The 19,785-nt window shown below is 39.5% G+C and overlaps 1 protein-coding gene across 1 annotated transcript in view; it reads right to left on the bottom strand.

Annotated features, from left to right (window-relative positions):
- Positions 1 to 320: 320 nt before the first annotated feature.
- LOC122557267 (high affinity cationic amino acid transporter 1-like) overlaps positions 321 to 19,785 on the bottom strand; it is a 43,909-nt gene continuing 24,444 nt past the window's right edge. The window contains exons 4-12 of the mRNA XM_043704787.2: positions 19,462 to 19,624; positions 16,125 to 16,249; positions 11,397 to 11,619; positions 10,537 to 10,676; positions 8,236 to 8,338; positions 7,675 to 7,883; positions 6,463 to 6,629; positions 5,511 to 5,619; positions 321 to 4,076 (exon numbers count right to left, since the gene is read on the bottom strand). Coding sequence (XP_043560722.1) covers positions 3,916 to 4,076; positions 5,511 to 5,619; positions 6,463 to 6,629; positions 7,675 to 7,883; positions 8,236 to 8,338; positions 10,537 to 10,676; positions 11,397 to 11,619; positions 16,125 to 16,249; positions 19,462 to 19,624 — 1,400 coding nt within the window. The 3' untranslated portion in view covers positions 321 to 3,915. The remainder of the gene's footprint in view (positions 4,077 to 5,510; positions 5,620 to 6,462; positions 6,630 to 7,674; positions 7,884 to 8,235; positions 8,339 to 10,536; positions 10,677 to 11,396; positions 11,620 to 16,124; positions 16,250 to 19,461; positions 19,625 to 19,785) is intronic.

A 19,785-nucleotide genomic window follows, 5' to 3' on the forward strand; every position in this document is an offset into this window, starting at 1 on the left:
CTGATGCATACAGGGGCATTGGGATCACCACTGCTTCATACACTAACATTTAGTGTCTGTCCTGATGTCACAATTAAAAGACGTCCAAAAGCTGTTTCAGCACATTTAAGACAATGGTGGATCTCGTCATTAAGGTCAACATTGGAGGAGAGGTGACTTCCAAGATATGTAAAGTGGTCTACGTATTCCAGGGTTGTTTCGCCAAGTTCAATTGATGGTTCTATCCAATTTGTCTCAGTGTTTTTTAAAATAAACTGGGGATGCACAAAAATTAAGCAAAATGCATAAATGGGTCAGTGTAAGAAATTCATATTTTAAAATCAGTTATTAATATTTTTATTGATTCAAAACAACTTACTACAAAAATACATATGTACAAGTTAAACACTGACCAACAATATAGTTTTATACAGAGAAACATAATAGAGCATGAAATATTTACAGGCATTTTCTTCCATTTTTAATAGTATTATTCAAAAAAATGAGTGTATTGACTATTATTTCCTCAAACTAATAAAAATAATTTAATTTATTATTGTTTAAACTTTGAGAAAATAACTGACAAATTTCTTTATGGAAGACGCAACTTGATATGTAAAATACTCCAAAGGAATAAAATTACCATTTGATAATATTTTCCTTTCATTGATCACGATACAGATTCACAAATATTATTAGAAACACTTTGCTATTTACATCCATTTTAGTGAAGGATGATTTAAGAGAAAGTCATTATCATTTGACTTTGAATTAGCAATGTGAACTTTTCAAATCAGTTTGTGTTCTCTGTCATTTAAAAAAATGCATTACAATGTTCAAATAATGATCCACATACAAAGCTATGCCAAGCAAGTATAATTACCCCAGAGTAAACATTAGATGAATGAAATCATTTGGACTGAGACAAGGCAAAAGAAATTTTAAAAAGAATGCGGGACAAGATTTCACACCGCGTTCGTTGTGAAATGTTGTCCAACATGAACAATGAATGAATAAATACAGTCCTTATACTGTGTTAATTTAGCCAATATGAAAATTGTTTTACCTATTTAATTCTTTGGTCCACAATTTTCTGTTTTTGTAACAAGTTACAACAGTTCATGTTTAAGTGTTATATGGAGACATTAGGTTAAATTTTCAGTTTGCTATCCAGGTCTCAAACTGATATTAGAGATTAGCTACTCATGAAGAAAACCCCTAATTTTCAGTTTCAATACTTAAGTGGAAACGAAAATTAGGCACTTTCCATTGCAGACAGCTAATTTGCAATGACAGTTTCACATTCTGGTAGCAAGTTCAAGTGCTTTCTTAAAGAAAAGTATCTGCTTCCACCCCCACCCCCGAACCACGTATTTAGCTGTAATGAAAGATAGTACTTATAAAATATCAGAGTATTTACATAAAAATGTATACAACCAAGCTGGTGTCTCTGCACTCTAAACAAAAACACTGGGAATTAAGAAATAGCCATGTGGAGCCGGCCTAGATCAGCATTACAACTACAAACTGATGAGACATTTTCATCACCCCCTCTCCTAAGCTTTGTACTATTACTACAGCACAGCAGAGAGAATATCAACTGGCCATCAACTACAAGCCTGGCCGTAAACATTTTATCCATTAGTAATTTTGTTTCACAAAGACACACATCTTACTTTACTGTAACATAGCTGTGATTTCTCTACATTAAAGTTTTAACGGAAAAACATCAATGCCAATTTAATTCCAAGAACACAGAGCCAATAAATAGCAATGAATCTTTTCCTATGTAAACAGAAAAAGACTTGAGTTTATAATTCAAGGGAATATCAATTAAATGGGTTGAGATGATACCATTCTACTTAATAATCCATTGACATTGTGAAACTCCATTTCCCATTTTATTGTAAAGTTGATGTAACTTTACCAGATATAAATGAACATACATAGGAACGTCAAGTAGGAGAAAGTGAGGACTGCAGATGCTGGAGATCAGAATCGAGCGTACTGCTGGAAAAACACAGCAGGTCAGGCAGCATCTGAGGAGCAGGAGAATTGACATTTCCGGCATAAGCCTTCATCAGGAATGTCAAGGCAAGGGAAGAAATAGCCACGGCATTAACAGATATCTCCACATCATCTTTGACCACAAGAGAGGTTACAAAGGATTGGAGAGTAGCCAAAGTTATTCCCTTGTTTAAGGGAGTAAACCAAGGGGATAATCCAGGAAATTATAGGCCAGCCAGCTTGATGACTGTGGTGGGGAAACTCTTGGAGGAGATATGGAGGGACAAGATATATGCACATCTGGAAGAAAATGGACTGGTTCATGAAAGGCAGCATGGTTTTGTACTGGGAAGGTCATTTGAAGCGGTGACGAAGATGATTGATGAGGAAAGGGCTGTAGATGTAGTTTAAAAGGATTTTAGTAAGTATTTGCTAAAGAAGCACATTGCAGATTGATACAAAAACTAAAATCATATGAAATTTGGGGTGGGTTGACTAGATGGATGCTAAACTGGCTTGGTCATTGAAGATAGAGGCTAGCGGTGGAAGAGTTTTACCTGATGGAAACCGGTAACTAGTGGTGTTCTACAGGGATCAGTCTTCGATTCTCTATTGTTTGTAGTATATATGAATGATCTGGAGGAAAATGCGAGTGGTCTGTTAGTAAGTTTGCTGATGACATGGAGATTGGTGTAGAAGCTGATAGTGCTAATGACAGTGAAAGGATACAATAAGATATAATTAGATTGGCAGCTTGAGCACAGGTGGAGTTCAATCAAAACAAATGAGAGGTGATGCATTTTGGAGGATCAAATTTACGTGTGAATTATTCTGTAAATGGCAGAACTCTTAGGACCATGAACATACAGACTGATTTGGGTGTGCAGGTCCACAGTTCCCTAAAAACCCTAAAAGTGGCAACACAGGTTGCTAAGGTGATTAAGCCAGCATATGGCATGCTTGCCTTCAATTGGCCAGGGCATGGAGTACAAGAGTTGGCAAACCATATTGCAGCTATATAAAACCCTTGTAAGGCTGCATTTAGAGTACTGTGTGCAGTTCTGGTTGCCACACCACCAGAAGGATATGGAAGCTTTGGAGAGAGAAAGCAGAGAAGGTTCACCAGGATCTTGTCTCGTCTTGAGGGGCTTGGCTATGAGGAAAGGTTTAAAAGACTAGGATTGTTTTCACTCAGAGGAGACCTCACAGAGGTCTACAAAAATTATGAGAAGTGTGTATAGGTTAGATAGTCTGAAGCTTTATCCCAGCTTTGAAGTTTCAATTACAAGGGGGCACAAGTTCAAGGCAAGAGGGGGAGAGTTTAAGGAAGATGTGAGAGGAAAGTTTTTCACAGAGTGGTAGGAGCCTGGAACGCACTGCCAGAAGTGGTGGTGGAAGGAGGCAAGTTGGTGTCATTTAAGTATCTGAATGGTTACATGAATAGGGAGGGAATAGAGGGATACGGAGTGAATAAGGGCAGAAGGTTTGTTTTTTAGTTTAGTTAGGGCATGATAAATCGGCACGGGCTTGGAGGGCTGAAGGAGCTATTCCTGTGCTGTACTTCTGTTCTTTGTTCATGCAGGCCTTGACCTTTCTCAAAACAATAAGAAAGCTTCTTGCTGATGTGTAAACAGAATGAGAGCTTGGTTAGAATAAAATGGTAGTCATGATGTCAAACAGTATCAACAGAAGTTAAGTAGCCTTTTTATTATTAATGAATTGTCAGTGGGAATAAAACCTTCCCATAACCCCTCGCCTTGGGTGGACTGCATAACCCCTCAAGGAAGTGAGGAGCACTGAAATATAAAAAGGCAAAATATGTCATCTCAACTTGTAACATTCCATTATGAAAAACAGAAATAAATGCAATTAGTAAGAAAAAATAAATGTCAGTGTAAATAGGGATCACCCCTTTCAATATTTTCTCTATTACACTGTTGATAATTCCTTTATTTTTGCTGGAGTGAGTAAAATGTTGCAGTCAAGCATTTTATCCATTTTCTCTTGACTATCCGAGCCTACAGGACTGAAAGAGGATTGCTCGTTCTCAGAGCTGTTCTGCATTCCATAACCAAAGTAGATGACAAAACCTAGGGAAATTAAAAGATAAATGCATGACATCACAATCACAAATATTACAGAAACTCTCAGATGGAGATGTCAAAATACTGGATTTCAATTGAGAAATATCAAATATTTTATAAAACATAAAAATAAAATTTTTAAACAACATTTGTTTCAAACAAATCTTGTTGACATTTATTTAAAAATTCTATCTACAGATAAAACATACCAGCAATATAAAATCACCTTAAAAGAACCTCAGTGCCACAAATATCTTGTTGTTTATAGGGTAGTGATATTCCGATAAACAGCCCGCAATACTTTACAGCAATAGGAAGATACACTGAAGAATGGTAAATAATATTTTCCCATCCCCAGTAGGAATAAGTGGTTTAAGACAGAAGCCATGGTGTACTTCCATCCCTCACCATCATAACTAAGAGCAAGCACAGAAATGTTATGCATCTTTGAGAAGCACGTGACTGCTTTGCATTTATGAGACCAATACCAATCAATCCAAATTGCTACAGGTCATTCTGCTATAATATACCGTTTTGGACGAGTTTGGGGGGAAGGTAGGAGGTTGGATTTTGTTGGAGGGGGTGAGGACAGTGTTGGACACGGTTGGGGCGGGCGCGGACAGGGGTGGTGTTGGACGGGTTGTGGGGCGGGCAGGCAGGGACTCGTGTGCGGTGTGCTGCTGCCTTAACTCTGCTCCCCGTTCAGGAGACAACAGAAAAACCCCAAGCCCCAGAGGAAAGGCATTGAATAATTAACCGAATAATCAATTATCCAAACGAAATAATGCCTGCCCATCTCATTCGGATAATCGAGGTTCCTCTGTATAGATTAACTAAAGAATTCCTTGTCTTTGAAATCTAATTAGTAGAGTTGAACTGGAAAAAACTGAAGCTGAATTTTATCCTTGACCTTCAGGGGTGATTGAATAGTCCACCATGATTTACATTTTATTTTGAGTGAATTGCAAGCAATAAGTGGATTATAGCTCAAGAGCGATGAGTAGAAATACAAGTGTGGACAAATATTATGGAGTTGTGTTTGATCAACTTGGAGATTTATATGTAAGTTTTAACAAGAGATACTATAATGCACATTATTCAAGATTGACTTGCACAAAGTGGCAGCAGACAGACTTGTATTTTCAGCTTTTTATATTTAACCACCAGATGTTTTTTTCTATAACATAACAGTTGCATTCTTGTGCAATCCCATGTAATAGAAAAATCACAGGATTTATAGAAACAGTGTTCAATGTGTTGACGCTGTAATCACATTACAGCCAACACACGTTTTGGAAGTTCACACTTTAGAAACAGCATTCCCAATTTGTCAATCACATTACAGCTAATTTGCGCTGACATTTATTTTAATTGAGGTGTTAAGAGTACATGTATCAGTTTTATTTTTGGGCAGGGTGCAAACTATAGATGTATATTTACCTATTAACATCCAAATTCCAAACCGAATCCAGGTGCCCAAATCCAACATCACCATCAGGTAAACATTTATAAACATACTGACAATAGGAAGGAATGGCAGAAGTGGCACCTAAAAAGACAAAAGGAATCTGTCAGTATATTTTCCACATGGTGCACATCTAAACTGCAAACACATTTGATGTTTTTGTTCTATCAATCATCCATGAAAATCATTCTTCAATTTTCCTGAGGGCATCACAATATTCGAGTCATTTTCAAAGCATGACACAGTTCTCCACCTAGCCGTGCTCTGTTGACAGAGACACTGACTCTGACTGGCTGACTGTCTACCATCATAGGTGATACAGGTCCAAACTTCACCTGAAATTTGCAGTCGCCAGTAGGAGCTGGTGAAGGGTGATCAAGAATTATCAACAATTTTCCTCTTCCTAACCTGGACCTAGCAAGGTCAACTGATCTCAGCTGCTCCTGCAGAGATCAAAGAAGGGAGTGGACCTAGTAACTTAGCAGAGTGTATGGTCAAGCACAGACAGGTAAATAATGATGTAAAATTCATCATTATTTTAAGTGTCTGTGAATTCTCATGCCTTGGGAATTCTAATGTCTGAACAGCCTGCAGGACAACACAATGGCATTCTATACTTGGACAGTGTGGCTGGAGGGAAAAACTGGACAACTTGGTTGTTGTTGTCTGCTGGTTACTCGTGCAATTCGCCCTGAACTTCAAATAATTCTTTGTATTTTTCAAAAATTAAGCGAAGCGAAGGAACATTGTAAAATAGCATGCTAATTACATGCTAATCAGGAGAGAAGAAAAGGGTAAATGGTATGGTATGCTTGAGATAGTGAAACACAGCCAATAGATATGAAATGGTACTATTGCAGAATTTAGTTTATTTTAGAAGGGAATTTTCTTTTCTGTTTCTAACTGATTCTGAAATGAATGATTTACCTTAAAACTAAGTGAGGTTTCGTTCTGTGGTTGTGTCCATATAATGAAGGTAATAATAGCAGCAACGACGCACAGTATCACAAGTACCGTCATCCAGATGATATGTCCATTGGATAATTCCTCATAACATTTTGCCAGTACAATGCAAATACAAGTCAAAACAATCGCTAGAATAGAATTATAAAAAAAAAATTAATTGAAATGAAGAGGGTATTTGATTAAAGAAAAACAGGAATGGGCATTGCTTTGAAATTAGGTCAAGCTAAGTCAATGAAAGTCCCCCTTTTCTATTAGGGCACTACTGAGACACAAAGATATGCTCCCTCAATTGACCTCCAATTTCTATCCTTTCTATACAAAAAGGTGCACTAGGTATAGCTTACCTAGGTATAGCTTCCTCTGCACTAGGTATAGCTTACTTACTATTTCACCTAATTCATGGGTTCAGACCTCAAATCATAAGCAGAAAAAGACTGTGGCAGCTGTAAACGTCCTGCATAAAATAATGCAATCATAACCTTTGTTTTCATCAGGTCACAAAAGCCAACAGATATGAAATGGTACTATTGCCATAAATGGCACAACTGCCCAATTATGGCCATTAAGTATCAATTTCTACATGTGCACAGCCATTACCAGGATACCTTCATTGTAAATTTGATAGAACAGCTGCCAATGAAGACATTGCAATAGGTTTGTACGACTCAACAATGTCGAGTGGTGATCGACAACTTTCTAAAAACAAAATCTGCCCCTTTACTCTGCAACTACTTCCTGTGTGTATTTCACCTAAATTCTTGGTTAGTTGTTTCCTTATAGTACCACTCTTGAGCATTGGGTATTACTCAACGAGCAGTTAGTAGTATAAAGTAGCTAAAAACAATGACTGCAGATGCTGGAAACCAGATTCTGGATTAGTGGTGCTGGAAGAGCACAGCAGTTCAGGCAGCATCCAAGGAGCAGCGAAATCGACGTTTCGGGCAAAAGCCCTTCATCAGGAAGATGAAGAGCTTTTGCCTGAAACGTCGATTTCATTGCTCAGTAGTATAAAGTAGGTCAAGTCATGTTTATCAAGAAGGGAATTTCTCTGGCAGTTATCTTTGTAAAAAAGTACAACCTTCACCACTGACAAGATAAGCATTAACAGTGTCCACTGTCTTTTGCACACACCACAACTGTTGTGTCATAATACTTTAGGTCCAAGATACTTACAGAGGATTCCAACATTGATATAAATAATTAATCCGGAACATTTAGTTGGGGTGTGTTGTTCTGGTTTGAACAGCAGTTTAAAGCTCACTGAGGTATTTTCTTCAGCCTGATAATCCTCGCAGTTCATTTGGCTTGCCGGGCTGCTTTTATTTACTCCAAATTGAGTCATTTCATACAAATCACATTTGAGGAGTGGAGAAGGCTGGTACCTGCAGATAAAATAAGGCAAGATTAAAGATTTGTGCAATGTATGAAAGGAAGAGATGAGATGGTAAATCAATTCAGTTCTCTATGCAGTGTAAAACTACTAGGTGGGAAAGAAATTAAATCGAGGACATCATTTAGTATGGTGGTACACTAGTACACCAACCTTACACAGAATGGGTACAGCAGGAAAGGAACAATTTCACCCCAGCAATAAAGCTGTTCCAATAGGCCCAAGTTCACTGTACATCAGCCCACATATTGCTTTAGCATTGCCATAGCAATAATTTCCTAGTCTGTGAACTTGGCTAAGAAAGGACAACAATAATAATCATCACATTAGGAACCTTCACTCACCGGAGGATAAGAACACAAGCTGCCACCAGGGTATAGGCAAGCAGTGTACCAATAGACATGAGGTCAACCAGGACATCCAGGTCAAACAGTAGTGCCATGATAGCTGAAGCAAAAACAAAAAGATGTGAATACAAACAGGCACTTCACGCATCATCTTAACTCTCTATTATATTCCTGAAACACGAGATCAGTCCACAGGAAAACCAGTTTTGCAGTTCAAAATATTTACTTCACTCTTTTCTTCCTTCATTTGAAACCAAAAGAACATTTACCAAATCTCTCTGGGATAAAATGAAATGTCCAATTCAGTTCATCTCTCCCGTTGCTCCAGAGGGGTTAGAATCATTAGAAGCATTTCTTCAGTATTCGCATATCTTTGGCAAATGACAGTGACTTTTGCACGAGTCAAAATATGTACTGCAAAATATAGAGGGACCTTAGACTACCTATTTATAAATCCCCGAAGAGAATAGGGCAGGTAGGTAAAAAGACAAATGGGATATTTTCCATTACTAACTGAGTATGCTAAAAGTATAAAAATCTAATAAAATTACAGCTATTATGCTGCTTAAGTTTTATTCTGACATTACAGAAAATGTGTGAACGCAGTGACAGAGGAGCCTTAGGCAAGATATAGGTGCAGAATTAGGTTAATTGACCCATTGTGTCTGCTCCACCACTCGATCAAGGCTGTTATGTTTCATAACCCCATTTTTCTGCCTTCTCCCGGTAACCCTCGATCCCCTTACCAATCAAGAATCTATCTCCGCGTTACATATAGTTAATGACTTGGCCTCCACAGCCTTCTGTGGCAATGAATTCTACAGATGAACAAGCCTCTGGCTGTACAAATTCCTCCTCATCTCAATTCTAAAAGCGTTGTCTGAGGTTCTAGTCTCTCCTAATAGTGAAAACATTTTGTCTGCATCCATTGTATCCAGGCTTCTCCCAAGTCTGCAAGTTTCAAACATCTTTCCTCATCCTTCTAAACTCTATCAAGTACAGATCCAGAGTCCTCAAATTCTCTTCATATAATAAACCCTTCATCCTGTGGTCATATCCATCCCAGGACCCAAAACTGCTTGCAATATTCAAATAGGTTCTGATCAGACCCATATACAGTCTCAGCACTTTCATTTTAAGAGGGCTAAAATACATGTTAACATTACACGCCTTCCCCACTGCCAACTGAACTTGCACATTAACCTTAAGAGAATCCCAAACTCCCAAGTCCCTTTGTGCTTTAGATTTCTGAAGCCTTTCACTATTTAGACAATAGTCATGCCTCTATTCTTCTAACAAAGTGAACAAACTCTCACTTTCCCACGTTGTATTCCATCTACCACTTCTTTGCCCACTTTCCTAGCATGTCCAAGTCCTTTTGCAGCCTCCCTGCCTCTTCAACACTACCTGACATCAGATTTAGGGTCATCATTGGATTATTTCCAGATTTTTATTGAATTCAAATTCCACCATCTGCCATAGCTGGATTAAAATCCAACTCCTCAGAACATTTTCTGAACATTAATGATCCATTAACATTACCACTGGGGACGTTGCCTCCTTTAAACAATACTGAGCCTTACGAGAATTTTGCCAGGCCGGCAATACTTCAGCCATGAAGAAAGACTGGACAAGGTGTAACTGTATTCTTTAGAAAAGAGGAACTGTGAAAGATTTAATTTGGTTTGATAAACTTATGAGGGGCTTACACAGAGTAGGAAAAAGTGAGGACTGCAGATGCTGGAGATCAGAGCTGAAAATGTGTTGCTGGAAAAGCACAGAAGGAACAGGAGAATCGATGTTTCAGGATTCCTGAAGAAGGGCTTATGCCCGAAACGTCGATTCTCCTATTCCTTGGATGCTGCCTGACCTGCTGCGCTTTTCCAGCAACACATTTTCAGCTTACACAAAGTAGATAGACAGGACCTATTCCCCTTAGCAAACAGGTCACAAACCACACTGATTGATGTAAGTACTGGAGGAGGGTTTAAAAAAAAATCACCTTCAGGATGTTTAAGATCTGGAATTCATTGCCAAGAAGAGATAGAGGCAGAAACCACACTTAAAAACTAGTTTGATATGCACTTTAAGAGCCATAACTTTACAAAAGTATGGACCAAGAACTGAATGAAGAGATCTGTTGGATAGCTCTTTTGGGTTGCAAAGGTTGTAAATAACCTCCAAGTTTCAAGCTGAAAGTTTCTATCAATCTGTGAATTCAAAGAAACAAAAATTGCCAGACCAGCAGCAGATGTAAAAAAAAAAAGACTTGCAACCCTGGTCACAAGTGATACTCACCAGCAACAATGCCAGAAACGATGGTCGCATGCACTGGGGTCTTGGTTTTTTTGTGTGTGTTCCCCAGGAACCGGAAAAGTAATCCATCTTCAGCCATTGCATATATGACACGAGGCATAGGGAACATGGAGCCCAGCAAGCTGGATGCAAGGGAAATGGACAATTAGTTAGGAACCACTGGGAGCTCGCTTGCTCGATTTCTCTTTCTGGCCCCTCAAGTGTTTTTGTGCAGAGAGATTTATGAACCTTGCTGACTTCAGATGACTTTATGCATCTTTTGATAGGTTCCATATCTATTAACTGCATAACTAACACTAGATATACTGGAACCAATGCTATCACTATCATTTCAAAAACACCAGTATAATGTTCATGTTTCCTTCGCTGTTGTTTGTAAACTTTTCCTGTTGCATCGTCTATTTTTGTCACACTTTCCCCATCCCCTGCAAAGGTGTGGATAATTTGCTGGCGTACAAAGAGAGCCTAAGTAGTCAAATAATTATCCAAATGAATATCATTCACATACAAACCTATTCAACAATTAATGGTGAACTCAACTCAAAAGGGGGCATCTGTACCATACATCATATTCACATTTCAGCAATCGACATGAGAAATGTACACACACTAAATCAGGAGCAGAAACTCTGCCAGATTTCTTCACAGTATGAATCCCTGAGCAGTAGCTTGCTTCTTACAATTCAGCTTAATATCATCAACATGAAATGGTTTGATTACTTGACCTTCTATTCTGTACAGTTCAACTTGTTATTGAAGAGTTTTCACCAGAGGCCCCGTTAAATCTTTATTCCAAAAATAAAAATTATTGTAGAATTCTCTTGAATCAAAACTCAAAATACCTGGTAGAGAGAGCACAGAGAGAGCCAAAAGCTACAAGATAGCGAGCAGGTTCCCAGCCAACATATTTAAAGGCTTCAGGTAGTGGGCTTTTCTTGTCCAGTATGTAGTAAGGCATCATAAGTGTGAGAGCAGCAGATACACCAAAGTAGGCCACAAAACAGATCAGCAGGGAAACCACAATCCCAATAGGAATTGACTTCTGAGGATTTTTTGCTTCCTCTCCTGAAACCAACAGAAAAAAAAAATATAAAGCAACATGCAGCAAAAATGCAGCACATCAGAAATAAAACAGGTGATGAAAATACATAGAACATAGAACAATACAGCACAGAACAGGCCCTTCGGCCCACAATGTTGTGCCGAACATTTGTCCTAGCTTAAGCACCCATCCATGTACCTATCCAATTGCCGCTTAAAGGTCGCCAATGATTCTGACTCTGCCAAGACTGCCAACATCTGAAAAGACAGATCAATCTTTTAAGCTTTGTTCAGAAACACTACCTTTTGCTCTTTCAGATGCTGAAAAACAGAAAATAGGTGCAGGGGTACATCCTTTAGACTTTCAAGCCTGTTCCACCATTCATATGATTGCAGCTAATGATCCAACTCAGTAGCCTGTTCCTACTTTCTCCTCACATTATTTGATTGCTTTAGCCTAAAGTGCTAATTTCAGATCCTTGAAATTATACAATGTTTTAGCCTTGACTGAATTCCATAGGCTCTCTACTCTCTGGGTGAGGAAATTTATTCTTAACTCAGTTGTAAATGGTTTATCCTGTATTCTTAGATTGCAACCCCTGGTTCTGGATTCCCGTATCATTGGGAACATCTTTCCTGCATCAACCATGTTTAGTACTGATAGAAACCTGCAAGTTTCTGTGAGAATCCCTTTCATTCTTCTGAACTCCACGAATATAATCCGAACTGACTGAAGTTCTCCTTATTAAGTCTTGCTACCTCAGACATCAGTCTGGTAAACCTTTGCTGCACTCCCTCTACAATAACAATATTGTTCCTCAGATAAGTAGACCAAAACTCCACATAATATTCTAGGTTCGGTTTAGGTTTTGGATGTGGGTTTGCTCGCTGAGCTGAAAGGTTAGTTTCCAGACGTTTCATTATCTTACTAGGTAACATCTTCTGTGGACCTCATGTGAAGCAATGCTGAAAATTCCTGCTTTCTATGTTTGGGTTTCTTTGGGTTGGTGATGTCATTTCCTGTGGTGAAGTCACTTCCTGTGCCTTTTCTCAGGGGGTGGTAGATGGGGTCTAACTCGGTGTGTTTATGATAGAGTTCTCGTGCGTGTCTCTGTTTGGCTTGTCCTAAGATGGATGTGTTGTCCCAGACGAAGTGGTGTCATTCTTATCTGTAAGGATACTAGTGAGAGAGGATCGTGTATTTTTGTGGCTAGTTGGTGTTCATGTATCCTGATGGCTAGTTTTCTGCCGGTTTGCCCAATGTAGTGTTTGTTACAGTCCTTGTTTGTAAATAAGCAGACAATATACAGACAATGAGCAAAACTAACATCATTTACAAAATACCATGCAAAGACTGTAACAAACACTACATTGGATAAACAGGCAGAAAACTAGCCACCAAGATACATGAACACTAACTAGCCACAAAAAGACATGACCCTCTCTCACTAGTATCCTCACATACGGATGAGAAAGGACACCACTTCGACTGGGACAATACATCCATCCTAGGACAAACCAAACAAAGACACGTACATGAATTCCTAGAAGCACGGCATTCCAACCGGAACACTCAACAAATACACTGAGTTAGACCCCATCTACCACCCCGGAGAAAAGGAACAGGAAGTGACTTCAACACAGGAAAAACGTCACCAACCCAAAGAAACCCAAACATACAAATAGAAAGCAGGAATTTTCAGCATTGCTTCGCATGAGGTCCACTGAAGATGTTACCTAGTAAGGTAACGAAACGTCTGATTAGATTAGATTACTTAGTGTGGAAACAGGCCCTTCGGCCCAACAAGTCCACACCGCCCCTCCGAAGCGCAACCCACCCATACCCCTACATTTACCCCTTACCTAACACTATGGGCAATTTAGCATGGCCAATTCACCTGACCTGCACATCTTTGGACTGTGGGAGGAAACCGGAGCACCCGGAGGAAACCCACGCAGACACAGGGAGAACGTGCAAACTCCACACAGTCAGTCGCCTGAGGTGGGAATTGAACCCGGGTCTCTAGCGCTGTGAGGCAGCAGTGCTAAGCACTGTGCCACCGTGCCATCTGGAAATGAAACTTTCATCTCAGCGAGCAAACCTACATCCAAAACCTAAACCTGAGCTATAAATCTTCCCAAAACTACTTCTGTTTAATGGCAGTCGATATCCCTGCTTCTCTACTCAAATCCTTTTACTACAATGGCCTACATACCAGTTTTTTCTTGACTGCCTGCTATGCCTCCATGCTTAACTTGAGTGAATGGTATGGAAGGACAACCAGGTTTTAGTGTACATTGCCCTCTCTCAAATTATGGCGAGATAATAATCCACCTTCCTTTTTTTTTCATTCTCCAAATGGTTAACCTCATATTTGTCCAAATTATACTCCATGCATTTGCCCACTCACTCAGCTTGTCCAAATCATAATGAAACATCTCTGCAATTGCTTTTCAGCTCAGCCTCCCATGCAGACTTATCATCTGTAGATTTGAAGATATATATTTAGTTCCCTCATCAAAAGCATTATTCATGCATAAAGTGAATGGCTGGGGTCCTAGCACTGATCCCTACAGTGCCCTACTGGTCATTTCCTGCCATTTGGAAAAAGATCTGTTTATTCCTACAGTTTGTTTGCTGTCTACCAACCAGTTTTCTATACATTTCAATACACTACCTCCAATCCCATGCACTTTTAATTTCATATGCTAATCCTCTTATTAGGACTTTGTCAAAAGCCATCTGAAATCCAAATAAACTATATCCACTAGCTCCCGATCATCAACTCCACTAGTTACCTTCTCCAAGAATTCCAGCAGATCTGTCAAGCATGATTTCCCTTTTGTAAATTGTTGCGGACAATTCAATCTATCACTGCTTTCCAAATACTTTGCTCTTAAAGCTTTCATAACAGACTCTATCATTTTCCCTATTACTACTGTCAGAGCGAGTGGTCTAAAATTCCCAGTTTTCTCTCTATCTCCTCTTTTAAATATAGGACATACATACCCTCCATTATGTAGGTATTGTTCCAGAGTCTTATTTAATCTTGGAAGATGACCACTAATACATCCACTATTTCTAGAGTGACTTCTTTAAGTACTCTAGGTTATAGGTCATCAGGCCCTGGAAATTTATCAGCCTTCAATCCCATCTATTTTCTCAAAATCATTTCCTACTAATTTCCTTCAGTTCCTTTCTCTCACAAAACTGTGTTCCCCAACATTTCTGGTACGTTATTTGCATCCTCCTTTGTGAACACAAACAAAATACATATTTAGTTGGTCAGTCACTTCTTTGCTCCCCATCATAGGTTCCATTTCTGACTGTAAGAGGCCTACATTTGTCTTCAACAATCTTTTTGTCTTCACATACCTGTAAAAACTTTTACTATCTTGAATTTCTCTTGTCAGCCATGGTTTGACTATCTTTCCCTTTTCACTTTTGTTCCAGACAGGAATAAACAATTTGCTCCTGCACTCTTTCAATGCTTGCCATTGCCTTTCCACCATTTTCCCTTGAAGTAATGTTCCCAAAACTACTCCCAATTGTACATATTCTACTATCAGAACAAAATCAAACAAATTTATATTAAAATATGTAAATGAGAATATGGCAATAGAAAAATGTTTTAAAAAAATGATAAATTAGATATTATGAGGTATGGTGAATTTTAGCTCAAGGAATTAGTTTTAAAAACATCACTATGTAGACAAACCAGTTCAACTTTTAATCTGGGCTGAGTTAGTTGACCTCTTATGTATTCAATATCGTACAGATTTAGGTGATCATTGCACAGTTCTAACACATTCTCATTTTCGCTGTGAGGAATGGAGAGGACTAATGACTGATTTAGCAGCCCATAACTGGGCCTTGGTGTGGCACTGTGCACCAGCATAACAGAATTGTATATAGCAAAAATCTGTTATTTCATAACCTTACATATGCCACACAGTTTAACCACTATAAGATCAGCAGATAACTCCTGGCTTAAAGCTGAAGCAACACTGGACACACCACTGAATTATGCAAACATGTAAAAAAATTGCAACACAGAGGCACTTACATGCTAATTCCCAAAATAAATTTAATGCTCTCACAGCCAACAGATCAGAATAATGTCAGCAGCCTTAACATAACCTGTCAAGAACAGTGAACTGCTGGTTGCTCTAATAGCACCTCTCTCCCATATAACCTTTACTTCCCAGTCAGATAAAATTGAGTATGTTCCAAAAACACTACCACTGTAAAATTTATTTCCATAACACACACTATCTGGCCTTGGAATACAAGTCATTGTTCCTTCATCACCACCATGTCAATATGCTGCAGGAAATCAAGGTGATCAACCAGAATGTTCTGCAAAAAAAAAAATACAGCCTTTTCACTTTTACCCATTCCCATAATGTAAAGGAAAAATAAACTGTGCTTGACTGAGGCTGACTCACTCCTGTAGAACAATAATGATGAAAAAGCACCTTCAAAATAAAGCAGAAAATGAAAAGTGTTTCAAAGGCTGTGTTCTTACCTGTAGTCGCAATACAATCAAATCCTACAAAGGCATAGAAGCAAGTTGCCGCTCCTGTGAGAACCCCAAAAAATCCAAAAGGAGTGAATCCACCAGAGCCAAACTTTCCTCCTCCTGATTCAGTACTGAGACAGACACAAACATAAACTATGTAAATGGACAGTTAACAAATACTGTACAGCCAAATAAATAGAAAATTAAGAGATAAAGTTACTTCTTCACTAAAAGGAAATAATTTTAACCCCAAAGAACAGATGGGCTTAGTTCGGGGAATAAGTAAAAATGTTAATATTTTCAAATTTGACCTGACTACTTCCAAAACCTTAATGGAAAAAAACTCAGCCAATCCATTCTCAGGAAACATGCTGATCACCAAAATTATTTAAGGAGTCTAGAACATAGAACAATACAGCACAGAACAGGCCCTTCGGCCCACGATGTTGTGCTGAACATTTGTCCTAGCTTATAGAACATAGAACATAGAACATAGAAGAATACAGCGCAGTACAGGCCCTTTGGCCCTCGATGTTGCGCCGATCCAAGCCCACCTAACCTATACTAACCCACTATCCTCAATATACCTATCCAATGCCCGCTTAAATGCCCATAAAGAGGGAGAGTCCACCACTGCTACTGGCAGGGCATTCCATGAACTTACGACTCGCTGAGTGAAGAACCTACCCCTAACTTCAGTCCTATATCTACCCCCCCTTAATTTAAAGCTATGCCCCCTTGTAATACCCGACTCCATACGCGGGAAAAGGTTCACACTGTCAACCCTATCTAACCCCCTAATCATCTTGTACACCTCAATCAAGTCACCCCTAAACCTTCTTTTCTCTAATGAAAACAGCCCCAAGTGTCTCAGTCTTTCCTCATACGATCTTCCTTCCATACCAGGCAACATCCTGGTAAACCTCCTCTGCACCCGTTCCAGTGCCTCCACATCCTTCCTATAGTATGGCGACCAAAACTGCACACAATATTCCAGACGCGGCCGCACCAGAGTCTTATACAACTGCATCATGACCTCAGGACTCCGGAACTCAATTCCTCTACCAATAAAAGCCAATACGCCATATGCCTTCCTCACCGCACTATTTACCTGGGTGGCAACTTTCAGAGATCTGTGTACATGGACACCAAGATCCCTCTGCTCATCCACACTACCAAGTATCCGGCCATTAGCCCAGTACCCCATCTTTTTGTTATTCTTCCCAAAGTGAATCACCTCACACTTAGCTACATTGAATTCCATTTGCCACCTTTCTGCCCAGCTCTGCAGCTTCTCTATATCCTGCTGTAACCTGCCACATGCTTCCTCACTGTCAACAACTCCTCCGACTTTCGTATCATCCGCAAACTTGCTCACCCAACCTTCTAACCCCTCTTCCAGGTCATTTATAAAAATGACAAACAGCAATGGTCCCAAAACAGATCCTTGCGGAACACCGCTAGTGACGGCACTCCATGAAGAAACTTTGCCATCAACTACTAACCTCTGTCTTCTTCCATCCAGCCAATTCCTAATCCAAACCTCCAACTCACCCTCAATGCCATATCTCCGTATTTTCTGCAGTAGCCTACCATGGGGAACCTTATCAAACGCCTTACTAAAATCCATATATACCACAAAGCTTAAGCACCCATCCATGTACCTATCCAATTGCCGCTTAAAGGTCACCAAAGATTCTGACTCTACCACTCCCACAGGCAGCGCATTCCATGCCCCCACCACTCTCTGGGTAAAGAACCCACCCCTGACATCTCCCCTATACCTTCCACCCTTCACCTTAAATTTATGTCCCCTTGTAACACTCTGTTGTATCCGGGGAAAAAGTTTCTGACTGTCTACTCTATCTATTCCTCTGATCGCCTTATAAACCTCTATCAAGTCACCCCTCATCCTTCGCCGTTCCAACGAGAAAAGGCCTAGCACTCTCAACCTTTCCTCGTACGACCTATTCTCCATTCCAGGCAACATCCTGGTAAATCTTCTCTGCACCCTCTCCAAAGCTTCCACATCTTTCCTAAAGTGAGGCGACCAGAACTGCACACAGTACTCCAAATGTGGCCTAATCAAAGTCCTGTACAGTTGCAACATCACTTCACGACTCTTGAATTCAATCCCTCTGCTAATGAATGCTAATACACCATAGGCCTTCTTACAAGCTCTATCCACCTGAGTGGCAACTTTCAAAGATCTATGAACATAGACCCCAAGATCCCTCTGTTCCTCCACCTCACTAAGAACCTTACCGTTAACCCTGTATTCCGCATTCTTATTTGTCTTTCCAAAATGGACAACCTCACACTTGGCAGGGTTGAACTCCATCTGCCACTCCTCAGCCCAGCTCGGCATCATATCTAAGTCCCTTTGCAGCCGACAACAGCCCTCCTCACTATCCACAACTCCACCAATCTTCGTATCATCTGCAAATTTACTGACCCACCCTTCGACTCCCTCATCCAAGTCATTAATAAAAATTACAAACAGCAAAGGACCCAGAACTGATCCCTGCGGAACTCCACTTGTAACTGGGCTCCAGGCTGAGTCTAATTCCTCACACTTATATGATATTTATTTGTAAACTCGTGCTGGCCAAAGATTATGGGGGTTGGTTTCCTGACAGGGAAAATGAACTGAAGCGGGCCAGATACACAAGTCAAACACTTCTAAAATATTGCCTGAGAGCCAAGAGACAAAGTATTTCCCATACCCTACCTCTTTACATAACTCTTGACAATCCCCAACCCCCAACTCAATGGAGATCTAATCCAATCCATAATATTTTCCTGAAACATGTGTAGCATACATCAGATTGAGCTTTACTTCACTTAAAGAGTGCCAACCCCAGTGGTCATATCCTACATGTTAATACACATTTTGTTTTAAATTTAGTCCTGTCACACCTACACACACCAAATAAATATCTGATATTGGCAGATTTAGCAACCCTGATTACCTGTGGAAAGGAAGAGGGGAAAGTTCTGATTCCTATACAATGATTCCTTCTGGAAACAGCACATGAACTGACACTAGCAGAGGGCATGATCTACATAGCTCTAATGTCATTACATGGCTGAATATCTTGCTTGGTATTACCTTAAACACTAGATTTCATCTATTTTGATGAAAAAAGTTAATGCCAGAGTTTAAAAAGCATCAAATGGAAAATTTAAATCACATTGTTGAGAACTTCTGAAGTTTATCATGCTCCATAATGAACCAGCAATTTCAAATGACGGGGAACAAAATGGAGGAAAAAAACCCATTGATGGTGCAAAATGAAAAACTCCAAGAAATTTCAAAAGGAGCAAGGAACTACGTACAAACCTGTTGATATAAGTCTCATTGTAGTCAGATGCTGTAAGCTGCCAGTTCTTGATGTCACCTTTTACAAAGCCCGTTATAATGACAAAGCACAGGACCATTAGGTTAATGGCAGTAAAGATTTTGTTCACGAGTGCTGACTCACTCACTCCAAATGCCAAAAGACCTATAAATGATAAGCACATCAGTTAAATAGAGGCATCTTATAACAGAATTGCAGATTTAATTTTGCTATTTACAATTTTTTAAAAGTGGGCTTGTCAAATTTATGGTGCAGGAAGACAGATAAATCTGCATATGCTGTCCTGCAAACATCTAAAAGAGGCA

Source organism: Chiloscyllium plagiosum, unplaced genomic scaffold, assembly GCF_037043375.1.
Source record: "Chiloscyllium plagiosum isolate Xiang-an unplaced genomic scaffold, Cpla_swu_hap1 HiC_scaffold_11, whole genome shotgun sequence".
NCBI classification, from domain to species: Eukaryota; Metazoa; Chordata; class Chondrichthyes; order Orectolobiformes; family Hemiscylliidae; genus Chiloscyllium; species Chiloscyllium plagiosum.